Genomic DNA, 15,226 nt, shown 5'->3' with positions numbered 1-15,226 from the left:
AAGAATAAATAGAGGGAAATGACGTAATGAAGAAGACTGCAAAGTGGTCTTAGGAAAAAAACAGGAGAGGGTGTAGAACACACAAAAAAAATGTTTCAAGGAAAACCTAGTCAGTGCTGAAGGCTGCTTTTCAAAGTGAAGAGGAGTAATTAAAAATGCTATTTGAATTCAGTGACATGGAGATGTCATTAGGGACCTTAGTGAAGAGGCAACTGAGTGGCATGATGGAGCTGAAGCCAGATTGGAATGGGCTGAAGAGTATTGAGTGGGAAATAAGGCAACAGAAGCAACTATAATTAGTTTGGTTGCAAAGGGGGAAACAAGTTAATTCCACTGCTAGAAAGCAGAGCAAGATAAGGATGGGTTTTGACTTTTTTTTTTATATAGAGGGATTTGAACATATATTAAATAAAAAGGAAAACAAAGCTACAGAGAGAAGTTGAAGATACAAAAAAAGACATGAAAATCAACAGTATTAGGCTCCTGAAGAAGTAGGAGGGAATGTGACCCAGAAAACATAGGGAAGTACTGTCCTCGGAAGGATGAAAAATTCCTCAATGTGACAGGAAAGAATAAAGAGGAAATGAAAGCACTTGCAGGTTAGGTATGTACATCTGTTAGCAGGAAATTAAAAGAAATCCTGGATGGTGGCTTATTTTTCTAAAGCAGAAGACAAAGTTATCTGCTAAAAGAGAGAAGGAAAGTGGGAGGGTGAGAGATTTGAAAGCAGTAAACATTTAAACAGCTGCCCAGTCAGATTCCTGTGGGATGTTTATTCCTTGTTTTACCATTATTCCATTATCATTTTCCCCTTTACTATACACTCACATTTAATTAGAGTTTTCCAAAATGAAATAACTTATCAACAATTTCTTTGGTTTTATTTACAATCAGAATACCAAAGTCAATTATGCTGTAATAACTATCACATTAATTCATTTATAATGCTTCCAACTAACTCTCCTGTTTAAAACTCAAAAGGAAGACTATATATCACCTTACATGAACTGCAAAACTATTCATCATGCTTACATAGAAGCAATAATTTATCATATATACAAATTTTACCTCCACACATGCAGAAGGGACACCATTTGTTTAGAAGATTTTATTCCACGTTACTTAACTGTGGCATCTGTTTGCAAAGATAGCCTCAACATCCTTGTACACGCTGCCATTTATACTGTTGACTTTTCTATTCCCACCATCAGTGAGTCTGTTTCTCCTCCCGATCAGTATGGACTGGCCCTGTGATAGACTTCAACCTAATAAAACCCCATAGAAGTGACAGAAAGTGACTTCCTAAGCTAAATTTTAAGAGCTCTTGTAGCTCTCACTCTTGCCTTCCTAGAATGTAGTACATAAAAAAGCTCCAGTTAGCCTTCTGGATGTTAAGGGACCACAAGAGAAAAACCCAGCCAACAGGTGGTATCTACTCCTAGACATGAGAGTGAGGTCATTCAGGCCACCCAGTCCCCGCTGAGCCATCAGATGAGTGCAGCCACGAGACGGGCCCTGGATGAGATCAGCAGAGCTGCCCATCTGAGCCCAACTCATATTGCCAATCCACAAAGACATGAGCAAAGAAAGCAAGTTTTAAATCAGTCTGAAACAATGACCTAATTTTTAATTTCCCTTTTCTTTTTTAAATATATATAAAAATTACTGAATATAAAAACTTAGCACTTTTCTTATGGGAAAATCATAAATAATATCACATTCACATATCATGTTATTTATTTTGCACTAAACTTAAATCTTCTTTAAAAAACAAAATTACCAGAATCCAAGCCTTGAGGTTCAGCCATTCATTAATCATGTACTATGCATAAGAATAACTTCAGACACTGCCCATATGCCAGTGAACAAAAGAAATAAAAATCTCTGCCCACATTAGGGAGTTACAGATAACCTAATTTCAAAATATACATGACATCTATAATATTCAAAAAAAGAGAACATGTAATGAGAAATGTGTATATTATACTAATAATTACTCTTACCCTCATGCCAAGCACCAAGAACCCAATCTCTTCCATTAATGGGTACTTGCTGACCTGTTGCTGAATCTTCTCAGATGAAGCAAAAGGATCATAGCTTTTTCGCCCTATCTTTACATCCATTATACAGGGCTTATTAAATTTATGGGTCACATCTTCCAGTTTTAAGTATAAATCTGTTATCAAAGAAAAATTGGCAATAACAAAACATATTACTACTCAAGGGAAAAAAAAAAAGAAGAAAATCTTTAAAACTAAGAAAAAAAAATCCAGAGTCAACAATTATTACTGCTCCACCTAAAGAAAAAAAAACAACTGAACAACAAATTTATAACAGATGTAACTATCACAGAGAAACTCTTGCAGGAGGTGGAATGAGTAATATTCAACCATAAGCAAAAGATGCGAATTAGATATAAGGCATCCAAGGACATTAAAGAGGCAATGAAAATAGAAAAACATAGAAAACAAACAGATTTACCAAAGGGGAAAGAGGGGCAGGAGGGATAAATGAATTTGGGATTAAAATATACACAGTACTATATATAAAACAGATAACCAACAAGGACCTACTGTATAGCAATATTCTGTAATAACTTATAATGGGAAAAGAATCTGAAAAAAATGTATGTATAACTGAATCACTTTGCTGTACACCCAAAACTAACACAACATTGTAGATCAACTATACTTCAATTAAAATAAAAAAGGCAATGAGATTATTTTAAAAGCTGTCCCATATACCTTCCTCTTTCGAATATAATTTATGGCATCAATGCCTCGGCACAGATATCTAAGTATTTTAATAATGTTTAAAATCTTCAATGAAAATTAGTAATAAGAATAAAACTTCCCACAAAGGATACAGGACAACAAGCATGGTTAAGAAAGGTAAATAAATCCAAATGATGGTCACAGTACAAATATATGTTCTAGTCTTACTAATCCCAAAGGAAAACAAGTATCTTGCATTTTAAAACACAAAAATTCCTCAGAAGTTCATTTGTAAATAACTTTAGCATCCTGTACATATCTTCCCCCCAAAACTATTATAAATGGAGATTTGAGTAAAAATATATATATAAATACCCCAGTTATCATACACTGTAGCTGGCCTACTTACAGTTTTAGCTTGAAAACAAGGGTCCACGTGCACTGAAGGAAAGAAGGAAGGAAAGAAATTCTCCCCCCCTCCTTGGTGAATGAATCTTCCCAAAAAGAGTTCTGAATGAGATGATAATTTTCAGTTATGAATGTAATAAGCATTTCACCTGAAAACTTTCCCTCAAAGATAGAAGTGATTATATTTTCTATTTATCAAAGTAATAAGGTTTTACTTTTTTATTTTTCTTCTTTTTTGGCTGCCCAAGGCACATGGAGTTCCTGGGCTGGGATCAGATCCCAGCCGCAGTTGCAACCTAAGCTGCAGCTATGGCAATGCTGGATCCTTTATGCCAGGCCAGGGATCCAACCTGCATCCTGGCACTGCAGAGACGATGATGCCCACCCCACATTGTGCCACAGCCGAAACTGCTACTTATTTAAATAAAATAAATTTATTTAAGTAAATTGTATCCCTAGTCAAAGGAAGATGGGGAGTGGGAGGATTAAAACTGTGTAGAACTAGGTGAAGTTGAGTGACAAAAAATGAACTGCAGCCAAAAAGATCGGCACTGGCAAAAACAAGGAGCGTGCCACATTTTAAACAAGGTTCTCACGGACAGACATCTTCAACAGGATAAGAGAAAATTAAAGGTCAGGACACAACCAAGAAACTACTGACAGTGAAAGGCAGTGAGACAAGTGGAAATATCCTGAAAGAACTGGAACCCACCTACTTCATGCTTTAAAAGAACCACAGGAGGGGAGAGAAGATTAGGAAGGTCCCCTACAGAGTCTCTCCTCCCATTTCCAACTACCTTGAGCAAAAAGGGAAGGAAACAGATCCATCCCCACCCCCAATGCTGAATAAAAACTTCAGTAACAGGGTTTATATTTCAAATATCAGAAAAGACTAATTGAATCTTAAAACACTAAATCATTAGTATTCATCGATTTATCATCAACTTCCATAACTCAAGAAACCCTAAAAGTCTTACTCAGGTAAGGCTATATATTGGAGTATAGAGACAGTAAACTAGCTATCAGAGCATCTGTAGTTCAGTGTACAGTTATTTTTTATTTACACTTGGTAAGTAGTGTAAGTATATTCAGTAGCGATTAAAAACAAACAATAAACTTTTTTAATAAGACGAATGACAAAAGCTAGAGTAGAGACTTTGCCAATCTGAAATGAAACCCTTATTTCCTCCTTCTCTTGGGAACCAGAATACATGCAAACTCTTTTTATGGTAGGAATGCAACAGATGTTTGCTGAATGAATGAATTTGCCCTTCTCATTCCTACTGCCCAGGACTTTGGTCTTGGACTTCCTCACTCTGTAATAAATTGAGTCATTCCTTCAGTAAACAGACCTGAGGCTCGTTGGTTCTACCTGACATTTATTTTGACTAAGCAAATGTGTTTTGCTTTATCTTACTTTGTTTCTTGATATATTTTATATGACTGGAATTACAAATAATGGCTAAATTACTGATTATTAGCCTTAAGTTAATAATACTTAAAGGCCTACTGAAAGTTGGCTTAGTGTATCCTTTTAGTTCTCTGGCCTTGATTTTTTTTTTTAAGTGAAAATATTTTGATATTCTCATTTCTCTTTCCCTCCAAGTTATTAAAAAAAAACAAAATCTGCTTTAGAGATGTAGTTTTAAATAAAAAGGAGTTCCCTAGTAGCCTAGTAGCTAAGGATTTGGCATTGTTTCCCTGCTGTGGCTTGAGTTCAATCCCTGGCTGGGGAACCTCCTCATGGCGCAGGCACAGCCAAAAAAGACAACCCAAAATAAAAAAAGAATATGATGTTATACATCTAGCAGCTTGCCATGGAAAGTAAAATGAGCCATGACCTGAACACTGAGATCTATACTGATGTTTTTCTTCTTTTTTGGCCACACCCACAGGATGAGAAAGTTGCCAGGCCAGGGATTGAACGTGTGCCACAGCAGTGACAGGAGCCGATGCAGTGACTCACCTGGATCCTTAACCGGATGAGCCACAAGAGAACTCCTATACTAATTTCTTTATAGGTTTATCATCACTAGAAATAAATCTTAATACCAAGTCTCTCTGAAAAAAAAGCTATTGGCAAATTATTTTAGTAAAAGAAAGCTTAATTCAAAGTAGGTCAATCTGGAGATTTAATAATTTAAACGATCAAAGGCATTTTACCGCAGAAGAGCCTCATTTGTAAGGCAATGCTATAGACTGGATAACAGGCACACTTTTTCAGCTAAGCCCCTCTGGGTATAGAGTGGAGCAGTATTTTTCAATCTCTAGGGAACAAAAAATACATTCTAAAACTCACTCGAAAAATCTGGAGTTCCCGTCGTGGCGCAGCAAAAACAAATTGACTAGGAACATGAGGTTGTGGGTTGGATCCCTGGCCTTGCTCAGTGTGTTAAGGATCCAGTCTTGCCATGAGCTGTGGTGTAGATCACAGACTTGGCTCAGATCTGATGTTGCTGTGGTTATGGTGTAGGCCAGCAGCGGCAGCTCCAGCTCAACCCCTGGCCTGGGAACTTCCACATGCTGCAGGTGAGGCCCAAAAAAGCAAAAAATAAAACTCACCCCAAAAATCTGATGGACTAAGAATATGTTCTATATGGAATAGTTTAGGTTCATTTTGACCAAGGTCAAAGAAATAAATTAAACTATATTAACATGATATTTGGAAAATAATTATGACTATTTGATATAACTTGTAAGTAAAGACAGATTTTTGCATATACACACATATATGCATACATGTATTTGTGTATACAAATTATAGATAGCAAAATTACTTTCTTAAAGTCTTAGAAGTTATTAGGACAAAAAATTCTGATGGAATCACTAGCATTTGGGTTCCAAGTTTCATCATTCTCATCTCCACCATATCCAGGTACTGGCTACCATCTTCATTTCTGAATCTCCCCAAAGGAGAAAAAGCCTGGTGGTGAATCCCTGTGCATCTACAAAGACAAATGGAAAAACAGAGGAAGTTTTGCTTGTTTTTCACATCAATCACCAGCCATTTCTGAGAGCAAGAGAAGCTGAATGTAGAAGTAGTTATAGAGAACTCAAGCCTCCAAATGTGGCATAAATGGGGATAAAGGGAACAGCTTATTTCAATCCATGCTTCCTAAAACTTGACTAGTAGCTAGATCCAGAAACCTACCAATTAATTAGATTGGAGGTTACATTTTAAAACTTTCAATTTGCTCAAACCTATTTGAAGAAAAATTGGCAGTACTTTCTACATTTTACTACTTTGGATTATAAGAATTATACAAAGCTGTATAAAACTCTACTTTGAGCACATAAGAAAAGATGCTCAAATAAAAAGAGAAAAAAAGGCTGGGAAAGAAATTATGTCATTAGTTGAATACTACGTAAAATACAGTAATGCAAACAATAGTATTCTACTAAAATTTAAGAAAATATTTGTCTTCAGGATACTCTGGGCTAAAGATGTCAAAGAGTTTCCCATCTTTCATTTGTTTCATTTACGATCAAAATGATAAAAGCAGAAAGATGATTCCATGAACTCTATCACAATCAAAGCTAAACAATTTTCATGGTACAACAATTTTATCTAATCCCTTCTGGAGCTAAAAAACTGGAAAGGCATAGGAAATACCGAGGCAATTGTTGGTATTACAAGAGCACTCTAAACATGTATTACTTCCTATTCCCTGTTCACATTTCCCCTTCTATTTACATTTTCTTTTTTTCTCTCGTTTTTCCACGCTTCACCTTCTCATTTCAGTAGCACCAATATTCCATTTATGTTCAAGAAAGCCTAGTTTACAAAGCATTCTCACATAAAATAACATGCATTTTCATACTCTATGTGATATTATTTTTAACTTATAGAAAAAGTAGGAGTTCCCCTTGTGGCTCAGTGGTAAGAAACCAGACTAGTATCCATGAGGACACTGGTTTGAGCCCTGGTCCTGCTCAGTGGGTTAAGGACCAGGCATTGTTGGGAGTTGTGGTATGGGTCACAGACATGGCTCAGATTTGGCATTGCTGTGGCTATGGTATAGGCAGGGCAGCTGTAGCTCTGATTCGACCCCTACCCTGGGAACTTCCATATGCCACTGGTACAGCCCTAAAAAAACATCAAAAAGAAAAGATAGAGCTCAAAAACATTAAAGAGTTAGCCAAGTTTATAAAATTTGGAAATAACCAATGTAGAAGTCAAGTTTTTTTACTTCAAAGTTACTGCTCTTTGGTGGCACAGCAGGTTGCCACTGCTATGGCATAGGTTAGATCCTTGGTTTGGGAACTTCCGCATGCCATGGGTGTGGCCAAAAAAGAAAAAAACAAAAACAAAAAAACAAAGTTACTGCTTTTATACATTAACACAGGTGTCCCTCAAGATTACTTGGTATTGAAAACCAGAAAGGTATTAATTTCTAGTAAGACTTTTATTTTTAAATCATGTGCTAGTAATCCTAAACTATAAAAATGTTACTTTTAACTATTTCTTCTTTTACCCAAATTCTTCCTGTATACTCTACTTTTCAAAATAATAGTGCTGTTTGCTCAGTTATTCTATCCCTTCTAAACAATTTTTTAAACAGAGCATTTAACTATCTAGATGTCTAATCTAGCCTCAGATTAACCTTTGTTAATCTTTCACTTTTCTGAGGAGTAATGATTTGCTCTAAATTAAAGAGCAATCAGCAAACTTAATTGGACTCTAGATGTCTTACATTACAATGGAAATTTTATAAAGCAAAAGTGATCATGACGATTTTTGAAATAATTTACACCATATGTTAATTGAGGCCAGAGATGTGGATTCAAATCATATGACTGGGGCTAAAAGACAATTAAAAAAAAAGAAAAGAAAAGAAAAGAAGGAAGGGGTAGGGAAAGGTAAGAGTAGAGAAGAGCAAAGCTCATTTTTCTCCCCATGTATCCTAAATACCCTGGGAGCCACTGAGGATACTCATGGGGAGGTACCAGGATTCCCTATTAATGAAATTTTGCACAGTAGTAAAAGAATAGAAGGAAGACAAAGAACTGAGGGAAAGAACAAGCTCAAACTGGAGGCCCCTTCTCTTCCTGTTTTCAAAATATTGTTCAAGTACTACTATCTTCATCCAAAAAACCTGAAGCTTTTACTTAACAATCACTAACTCCAACAAAGATCTGCATAATCAAAATGTCTGGGAGTTGAGCCTATTAATTTTCATTTTAGAGAGTTCCCGTTGCAGCGCAGCAGAAATGAATCCAACTGGGAACCATGAGGTTGTAGGTTCAATCCCTGCCCTCATTCAGTGGGTTAAGGATCTGACATTGCTGTGGCTGTGGCGTAGGCCAGCAGCAACAGTTCCGATCAGATCCCTAGCCTGGGAACCTCCATATGCTGTGGGTGTGGCTCTAAAAAGTCAAAAGACAAAAAAAAAAGTTCATTTTAACAAGCCTATGGGTTATTCTTAAACTCTCTCAAGTCTGAAACTCTTCCCTTACTCATGAACCTCTTCAATCGTTAAGCAGTCATGCTGCCAGCCTGAATTCTGTCTGCTCTGTCAAAGGCCTTAATGTGGCAAACACTGCTTCAAGTATTGATATTAAGAGAGAAATGTTGTGCCCTACATAGTTTATTTTGTCCTCTGACTTAAAACTTACCACTATTTTTTTAAAAGACTGATATTGAAGGCATGGAGGTGGGGATGAAGGAGTGAGACAGAAGATAGGAAATTACACAAAGAAATTATGTTTGGAAAAAAGAACATCTGTAAATTAATACACTATTAAGTACTAATATATATATATACTTTTTTTCATTCATTTGTGATTAGTCATTAATTTGTATATGCCATTTAGGAAAAACTGATTATGAAAAAGAGAAGTATTAATAAGTTTTCTTTAACGAAGAAGAGAGTAGAAAGAAAAATGCATATATCCTATTTTTATAATACCAGGCTTACCTTATTTAAGCCTTTTAAAAAGCAATTCTCATGAATTAAGACTAAAAAAATGGATTTTAAAGAAAAGATTACCATTTGGTGCAGTGGGAGGTGACCAGATGCCATAATATTTTGGCAAATATTTTCGCAGCTCTAAAAGAACACTGTCGGTACAGTCAGCAGCATAAACCTGAAACAAAAAGAAATATAACATGTGCACATTAGTTTTTTACAATGCTTTATAACTACCCCTTACATTTCTCAAATAAAATATTACTGCTAAGAATTCCTGTTGTGGCTCAGTGGGTTAAGAACTTGACTAGTATCCATGAGGATGGGGGTTCGATCCCTGGCCTTTGCTCAGTGGGTTAAAGGATTCAGTGTTGCTGCAAGCTGCAGTGTAGGTCACAGATACAGCTCGGATCTGCTGTTGCCGTGGCTGTGGTATAGGTGGGCAGGTATGGCTCAAATTCGACCCCTAGCCTTCATATGTTGTGAGTGCAGCCCTAAAGACAAAACAAAACAGCACTGATGAATTATAATTTATCTGGTATGAGTCTTCATTGGAAGCAAACCTGGAATAAGCAAAATAAATAAATTTTTAAAAATTACTATGTTTCCAATGAAAAACTACATATTACTTGGAGCACAGTCTTCTTGGTTATCTAAATCTAGCTTTTCACTGTCTTGAACTATTTCACAACAAAGTAAGTTATAGGTAACTCTTAGCAAATGCAAAAGAATTCTTTTTTTATGATTTTTATTTTTTCCATTATGGCTGATTTACAGTGCTCTGTCAATTTCTACTGTGCAGCAAAGTGACCCAGTCATACATATACATTCTTTTTCTCACATTATCCTCCATCATGTTCCATCATAAGTGACTAGATATACTTCCCTATGCTATGCAGCAGGATCTCATTGGCAAAAGAATTCTTTTTGATAGACATGTCAATAAATTCTGGCCAAAGGAGGTTCAACTGACTTCCCTTCCAAACCCCATGGAAGGGAAGAGTTTATAGCGTTGTTATATACATTTCAACTTGTCTTATGCCATATAAATTTATGCTTCTTTGACTTCTCTTTTGAATCACTTTTAACATCTGCCCAGCTCCATATTAACTAATGAGTTTAACAAAATCTTTCCCATGTATTTATTTTATATATGTAAGGAAACTGTGATATTTTTTCCTTTGTAAAAAGTATTATTTAATTCTAACTATTATTTAATTATTTAATTCTAGAATTATTTAATTCTAACTATTAAGTCTAACTATTGCTCATTTAACTTTTTGATTTATAACCAGTAATAATTCTTGCAAATACTAGAAATGCCCAGATATTCTAGAACTAGATTCTCAATTCTTTTCCTAGAAGAAAATATTTTTGTATAAAAAACACCTTGCAAGATATCTTATCCATTAACTCTCACCAAATAGCTCTCTCTACCTAATTATCCAAAACCATTTAAAGTTTACTCATGTAAAATGTTTATTAAATCTCAATCTCAGAATTTTAATTATCTACATCAAACCATATTCTTACCTAGTAGTTACAACATAATTCTACAGAATAAACTCAAGTATGGCAGAAACTCACCAAATAGCCATGTGACATATTGTATTTCCCAGCTTCCCCTACTGAAATGTGAGCAGAAGTGATATTAGTCACTTCTGGGCCAAGGTAATTACGAGAGTAGAGTGACCTTTTCATCCCTCTCCTCCTGGCACAATGACAGTGAGGGTAAAGAGTGTTCATGATGACCTAAGGAGATGGAGGAACCAAGTATATCTCTACATACGTACCTGAAGAAGTCCATGATATATTTATAAATGAAACAATAAAAGAACTGGGAGAGTAGAAAAATAAAATTTCTCTTCTTTTTAAATATTTTTTTTAAGTAGAAGACTGGTAATTACTGCAACATGCAAACAAGAAAACCTAAAAAACTTTCTACATAGAAAGGTAGGATAAAATATGATATTTTCTTAACTGCATAGCTGGGGTCCCAAGATTAAAAAGGAAATTTATAGGGATCTAAAATAAAGAGGAAACCCAAAGTGTTAAGCTGAGCAGTGCGTTTGGGCTCAGACAGGTCCACTCTGAACACTTGAACCAAAGTTCTCTGAACTTAGGAACCAGGCATAGATAGGACAGAGCTATTATACTGAAACAGAGAGTAAAGAGAGAATGCTGTTCGGAGTTCCCACAGTGGTGCAGCAGAAATGAATCTGACCAGGAACCATGAGGTTGCAGGTTTGATCCCTGGCCTCACTCAGTGGGTTAAGGATCCAGTGTTGCCCTGAGCTGTTGTGTAGGCCGCAGACATGGCTCAGATCCCGTGTTGTTGTGGCTATGGCGTAGGCTGGCAGCTATAGCTCCCATTGAACCCCTAGCCTGGGAACCTCCATATGCAGTAGGCGTGGCCCTAAACAGCAAAAAAAAAAAAAAAAAAAAAAAAAGGAAAGAAAGAAGAAAGAATGGTGTTCACCAAGCTGAGAGAGAAAAAGAGAAAAGAAACAAAACAAACAAAAAACAACCCCACAAAAACAGTACTTACTAGAAATAAAAAGGGAGTTTGTAACTAGACTAGCATCCTAGGATGAATTTTGTCAGGTTATTAAATACATAAAACTATAGTCTATATTTTATCATCACATTAACAAAGGAAAAAAAAATCAAAGCATTTAAGAAACCGAACTATTAGTTAAAAAATACATCCTTTTCCCAAAAAGGAATGAGAATTAAAAAAAGATGGGAAGGATGGAAAGGAGGAAAAGAAGAAAGAAAAAGACACAGACAATCTACAGGCTGCTCTGATGAATTTATAGGTAAATTCTAACAACTCTTTAAGGAACAAAATCCTTATTTGATACAAATTCTGCCATAAAGAAGAAAAAGAAAAATCTCTCATTTTATAAAATTGAAAGAAATTTATTATCAAAACCAGAAAAGGGAGTTCTAGTCGTGGCTCAGGGAAATTGAATCTGACTAGCATCCATAAGGATGCAGGTTCGATCCCTGGCCTCACTCAGTGGGTTAAGGATATGGAGTTGCCATGAGCTGTGGTGTAGGTCGCAGACGCGGCTCAGATCCCTTGGATAGGCCAGCGGCTACAGCTCCTATTCAGCCCCTAGCCTGGGAACCTCCATATGCCACAGGTGTGGCCCTAAAGACAAAAGACAACAACAACAAAGAAAAGGACACTATGTGAATAAAATACTAGTTCAATCTTACTTATGAGCATAGCTGGAAAAAAATCTTAAAACACCAGCAAACAAAAATCTAGTAACACATATTTATTTATTTTTTAAAAGTCCAAGTAGGTTTTATTTTGAAAATGAAAGGTAATGTTAGAAATCTATTATGGTATTTATCACACTAAAAGTCTAAAAAAGGAAACTCATATGACCATTTCAATAGATAAAGAAATGGGCGCTGAAAAATATCCAATACCCAATGTATTTTGAATTCTTAAAAATAGAAAGGATATTGTATATCTTCCCCCTCCCCAAGAAGCTGATTTGAATCAACAGGGGTTCCCTGCCTTCTTGCCATTGTTTCTTATTGGTACAAGAGAATGGAGGGCAGAAGAGTAGAGGTCAGTTATTTTGTTCTCTAGTTCCCTCCTTATCAGTTCAGGTCTTCTCATAAAGTTCCAGTAACCACACCCTCTCCTTGTCTGATCAAGCCCAGGGATGGTACAGCATATCTCTGGCAGGTGGCCTTAAATTCTGACCACACCTTTGTAAAGATTCCTTGACAGAATCTCGACTCACACAGAAAGTTCCTTAACCTGGGAAGAAATACTTCTCAAAAACTTACAGTCATACAATGGAGTAATGTTAGAAGCACTTCTGCTAAATGAGAGGAAGATGCCCCCACCATTGCTTCAATTCAGCACTGAACTAGAAGTCCCTGACAGGAGCATGTGGATTCTGAGGCAGTGGGAGCACTCGTCAGCATCTTGGAGCACTGAAACAAAGGTTCAATCCCCAGCCCGGCTGCAGCTGTGGCTCAGGTAGCAGCTACAACTTGGACCTGATCCCTAGCCCAAGAACTCCATTGTGCCTCCAGACAGCCAAAAAAAGAAAAAGAAAAAAAAAGAAAAAGACCAACAAAATCTCTCATCATAGAAGATAGAACTATCTATAGGGAAAACTATTAGAAGTGTTAGAGATCTCAAATAAATACGATAAGAGTCTGGCAAGATTACTATATGTAAGAATACTATACAAAATCTATTTCATTCTTATATATAAGAATCTTTTTCTGGAGTTCCCGTTGTGACTCAGCAGTAACATATCCAACTAGTAACCATGAGGATGTGGGTTTGATCCCTGGCCTCCCTCAGTGGGTTAAGGATCTGGTGTTGCCAAAGGCTGTGGTATAGGTCACAGACAAGGCTCAGATTCTGAAGTGCTGTGGCTTTGGCACAGGCTGGCAGTTACAGCTCTGATTCCACCTCTAGTCTGGGAACTTCCATATGCCATGGGTGCGGCCATTAAAAAAGAAAGCCAAAAAAAATAAATAAATAATTTTATTCTTATAGATTAGGACTCAAAAAAAATGCTGTTTACAATAAGCAAAAAAATAAGGTATCTAGAATACATACAATAAATTATGTGTAAGACTTTTACAGAATAACATAAAATACTCTCCTCAAAGAAGCAGTTAAAAGCATATTCTAGTCAGGCTGCCTATGTCCAAACCCTAGAGCCATCATTAATTATCTGAATGACCTTGGCCAAATTATTTAAATTAATTATGCTTTAGTGTGCATGTATATAAAATGAGGTTAATAACAACACCCAGCTTACAGGTTGCTATTAAATGAGTTAATATTGGTAAAGTATTTAGAATAGTATGAGTTGTTTTTTTGTTTTGTTTTACTTGTACCTAAATTTAAGAACTAGAGTTATAAAATTCTTAGAAGAAAACAAAAGCATTAACCTTCACGACCTTAAATATGACACGAAAAGTCTATGCTTTAAAGGACACTAACAAGAAAAGTGAAAAGATGGAGTTCCCGTCATGGCACAGTGGTTAACGAATCTGAGTAGGAACCATGAGATTTCGGGTTCAATCCCTGGCCTTGCTCAGTGGGTTAAGGATGTGACATTGCCATGAGCTGTGTGTAGGTCGCAGACGCGGCTCGGATCCTGTGTTGCTGTGGCTCTGGTGTAGGCCAGTGGCTACAGCTCTGATTCGACCCCTAGCCCTGGGAACCTCCATATGCCGCGGGAGCGGCCCTAGAAAAAGCAAAAAGACAAAAAAAAAAAGAAAAAAAAAGAGAGAATTAGAAATAGGTACTCAAACAAATACTTACATATGAATGTTCATAACAGAACTATCAACAAAAGCCAAAAGATGGAAAGAACCCAAAAGTCCTTCAAAAAGTGGTATATAAGTATAATGGAGTACTATTCAGCCATAAAAAGGAATAAAGTACTAAGGTAACTATGAACCTTAAATACATTATGCTCAACAAAACAGGCTAGACACAAAAAGTCATATATTCAAAAACTCCATTTGTGTGAAATATCCTGAATAGTAAGTCCACAGAAAGCAGACTGGTGCTTGGCAGGGACTAGGGGGAAGAAGAATAGGGCATCGTAGCTTAACAGGTAAAGGGTTTTCTTTTGTGTGATGAAAATGTTTTGTATCTAGATGGAGGTGGTGGTTTGAAAACATTGTGAATGTTCTAAAAAGTATTCCTAGTAATAGGTATAATTAGATGTTAAGGGTACCCCTTCCCTGCTACCGTCCTTTGGAGTTTCACAGTACCCATCAGCACACTGAAGGCTCTAAGAAATCATGTGGTAAAAAAAAATACTCATTTAGGAGTTCCCGTCGTGGCGCAGTGGTTAATGAATCCGACTAGGAACCATGAGGTTGCGGGTTGGGTCCCTGCCCTTGCTCAGTGGGTTAATGATCCGGCGTTGCCGTGAGCTGTGGTGTAGGTTGCAGACACGGCTTGGATCCCGCATTGCTGTGGCTCTGGCGTAGGCCGGTGGCTACAGCTCCGATTAGACCCCTAGCCTGGGAACCTCCATATGCCGCGGGAGCCGCCCAAGAAATAGCAACAACAACAACAAAAAAGACAAAAAGACAAAAAAAAGACAAAAAAAATACTCATTTAAATACTCAGCATTTCTGAGAAATACGTCTCTCAGCCAAGTGTTTTTCAAAATGTAGGTCACAATC

The 15,226-nt window shown here is 36.6% G+C and overlaps 1 protein-coding gene across 4 annotated transcripts in view; it reads right to left on the bottom strand.

The window, feature by feature from the left end:
- Window positions 1-15,226, bottom strand: part of IPMK (inositol polyphosphate multikinase) — a 42,692-nt gene that overhangs the window by 13,183 nt on the left and 14,283 nt on the right. For all 4 annotated transcript variants that reach the window (XM_047761352.1, XM_047761353.1, XM_047761354.1 and 1 more), the window contains exons 3-4: window positions 9,113-9,209; window positions 2,004-2,176 (exon numbers count right to left, since the gene is read on the bottom strand). In XM_047761352.1, coding sequence (XP_047617308.1) covers window positions 2,004-2,176; window positions 9,113-9,209 — 270 coding nt within the window. The remainder of the gene's footprint in view (window positions 1-2,003; window positions 2,177-9,112; window positions 9,210-15,226) is intronic.

This window comes from Phacochoerus africanus, chromosome 15 (genome assembly GCF_016906955.1).
Source record: "Phacochoerus africanus isolate WHEZ1 chromosome 15, ROS_Pafr_v1, whole genome shotgun sequence".
Classification (NCBI taxonomy): Eukaryota; Metazoa; Chordata; class Mammalia; order Artiodactyla; family Suidae; genus Phacochoerus; species Phacochoerus africanus.
This window is presented reverse-complemented; position numbering and strand designations above follow the sequence as displayed.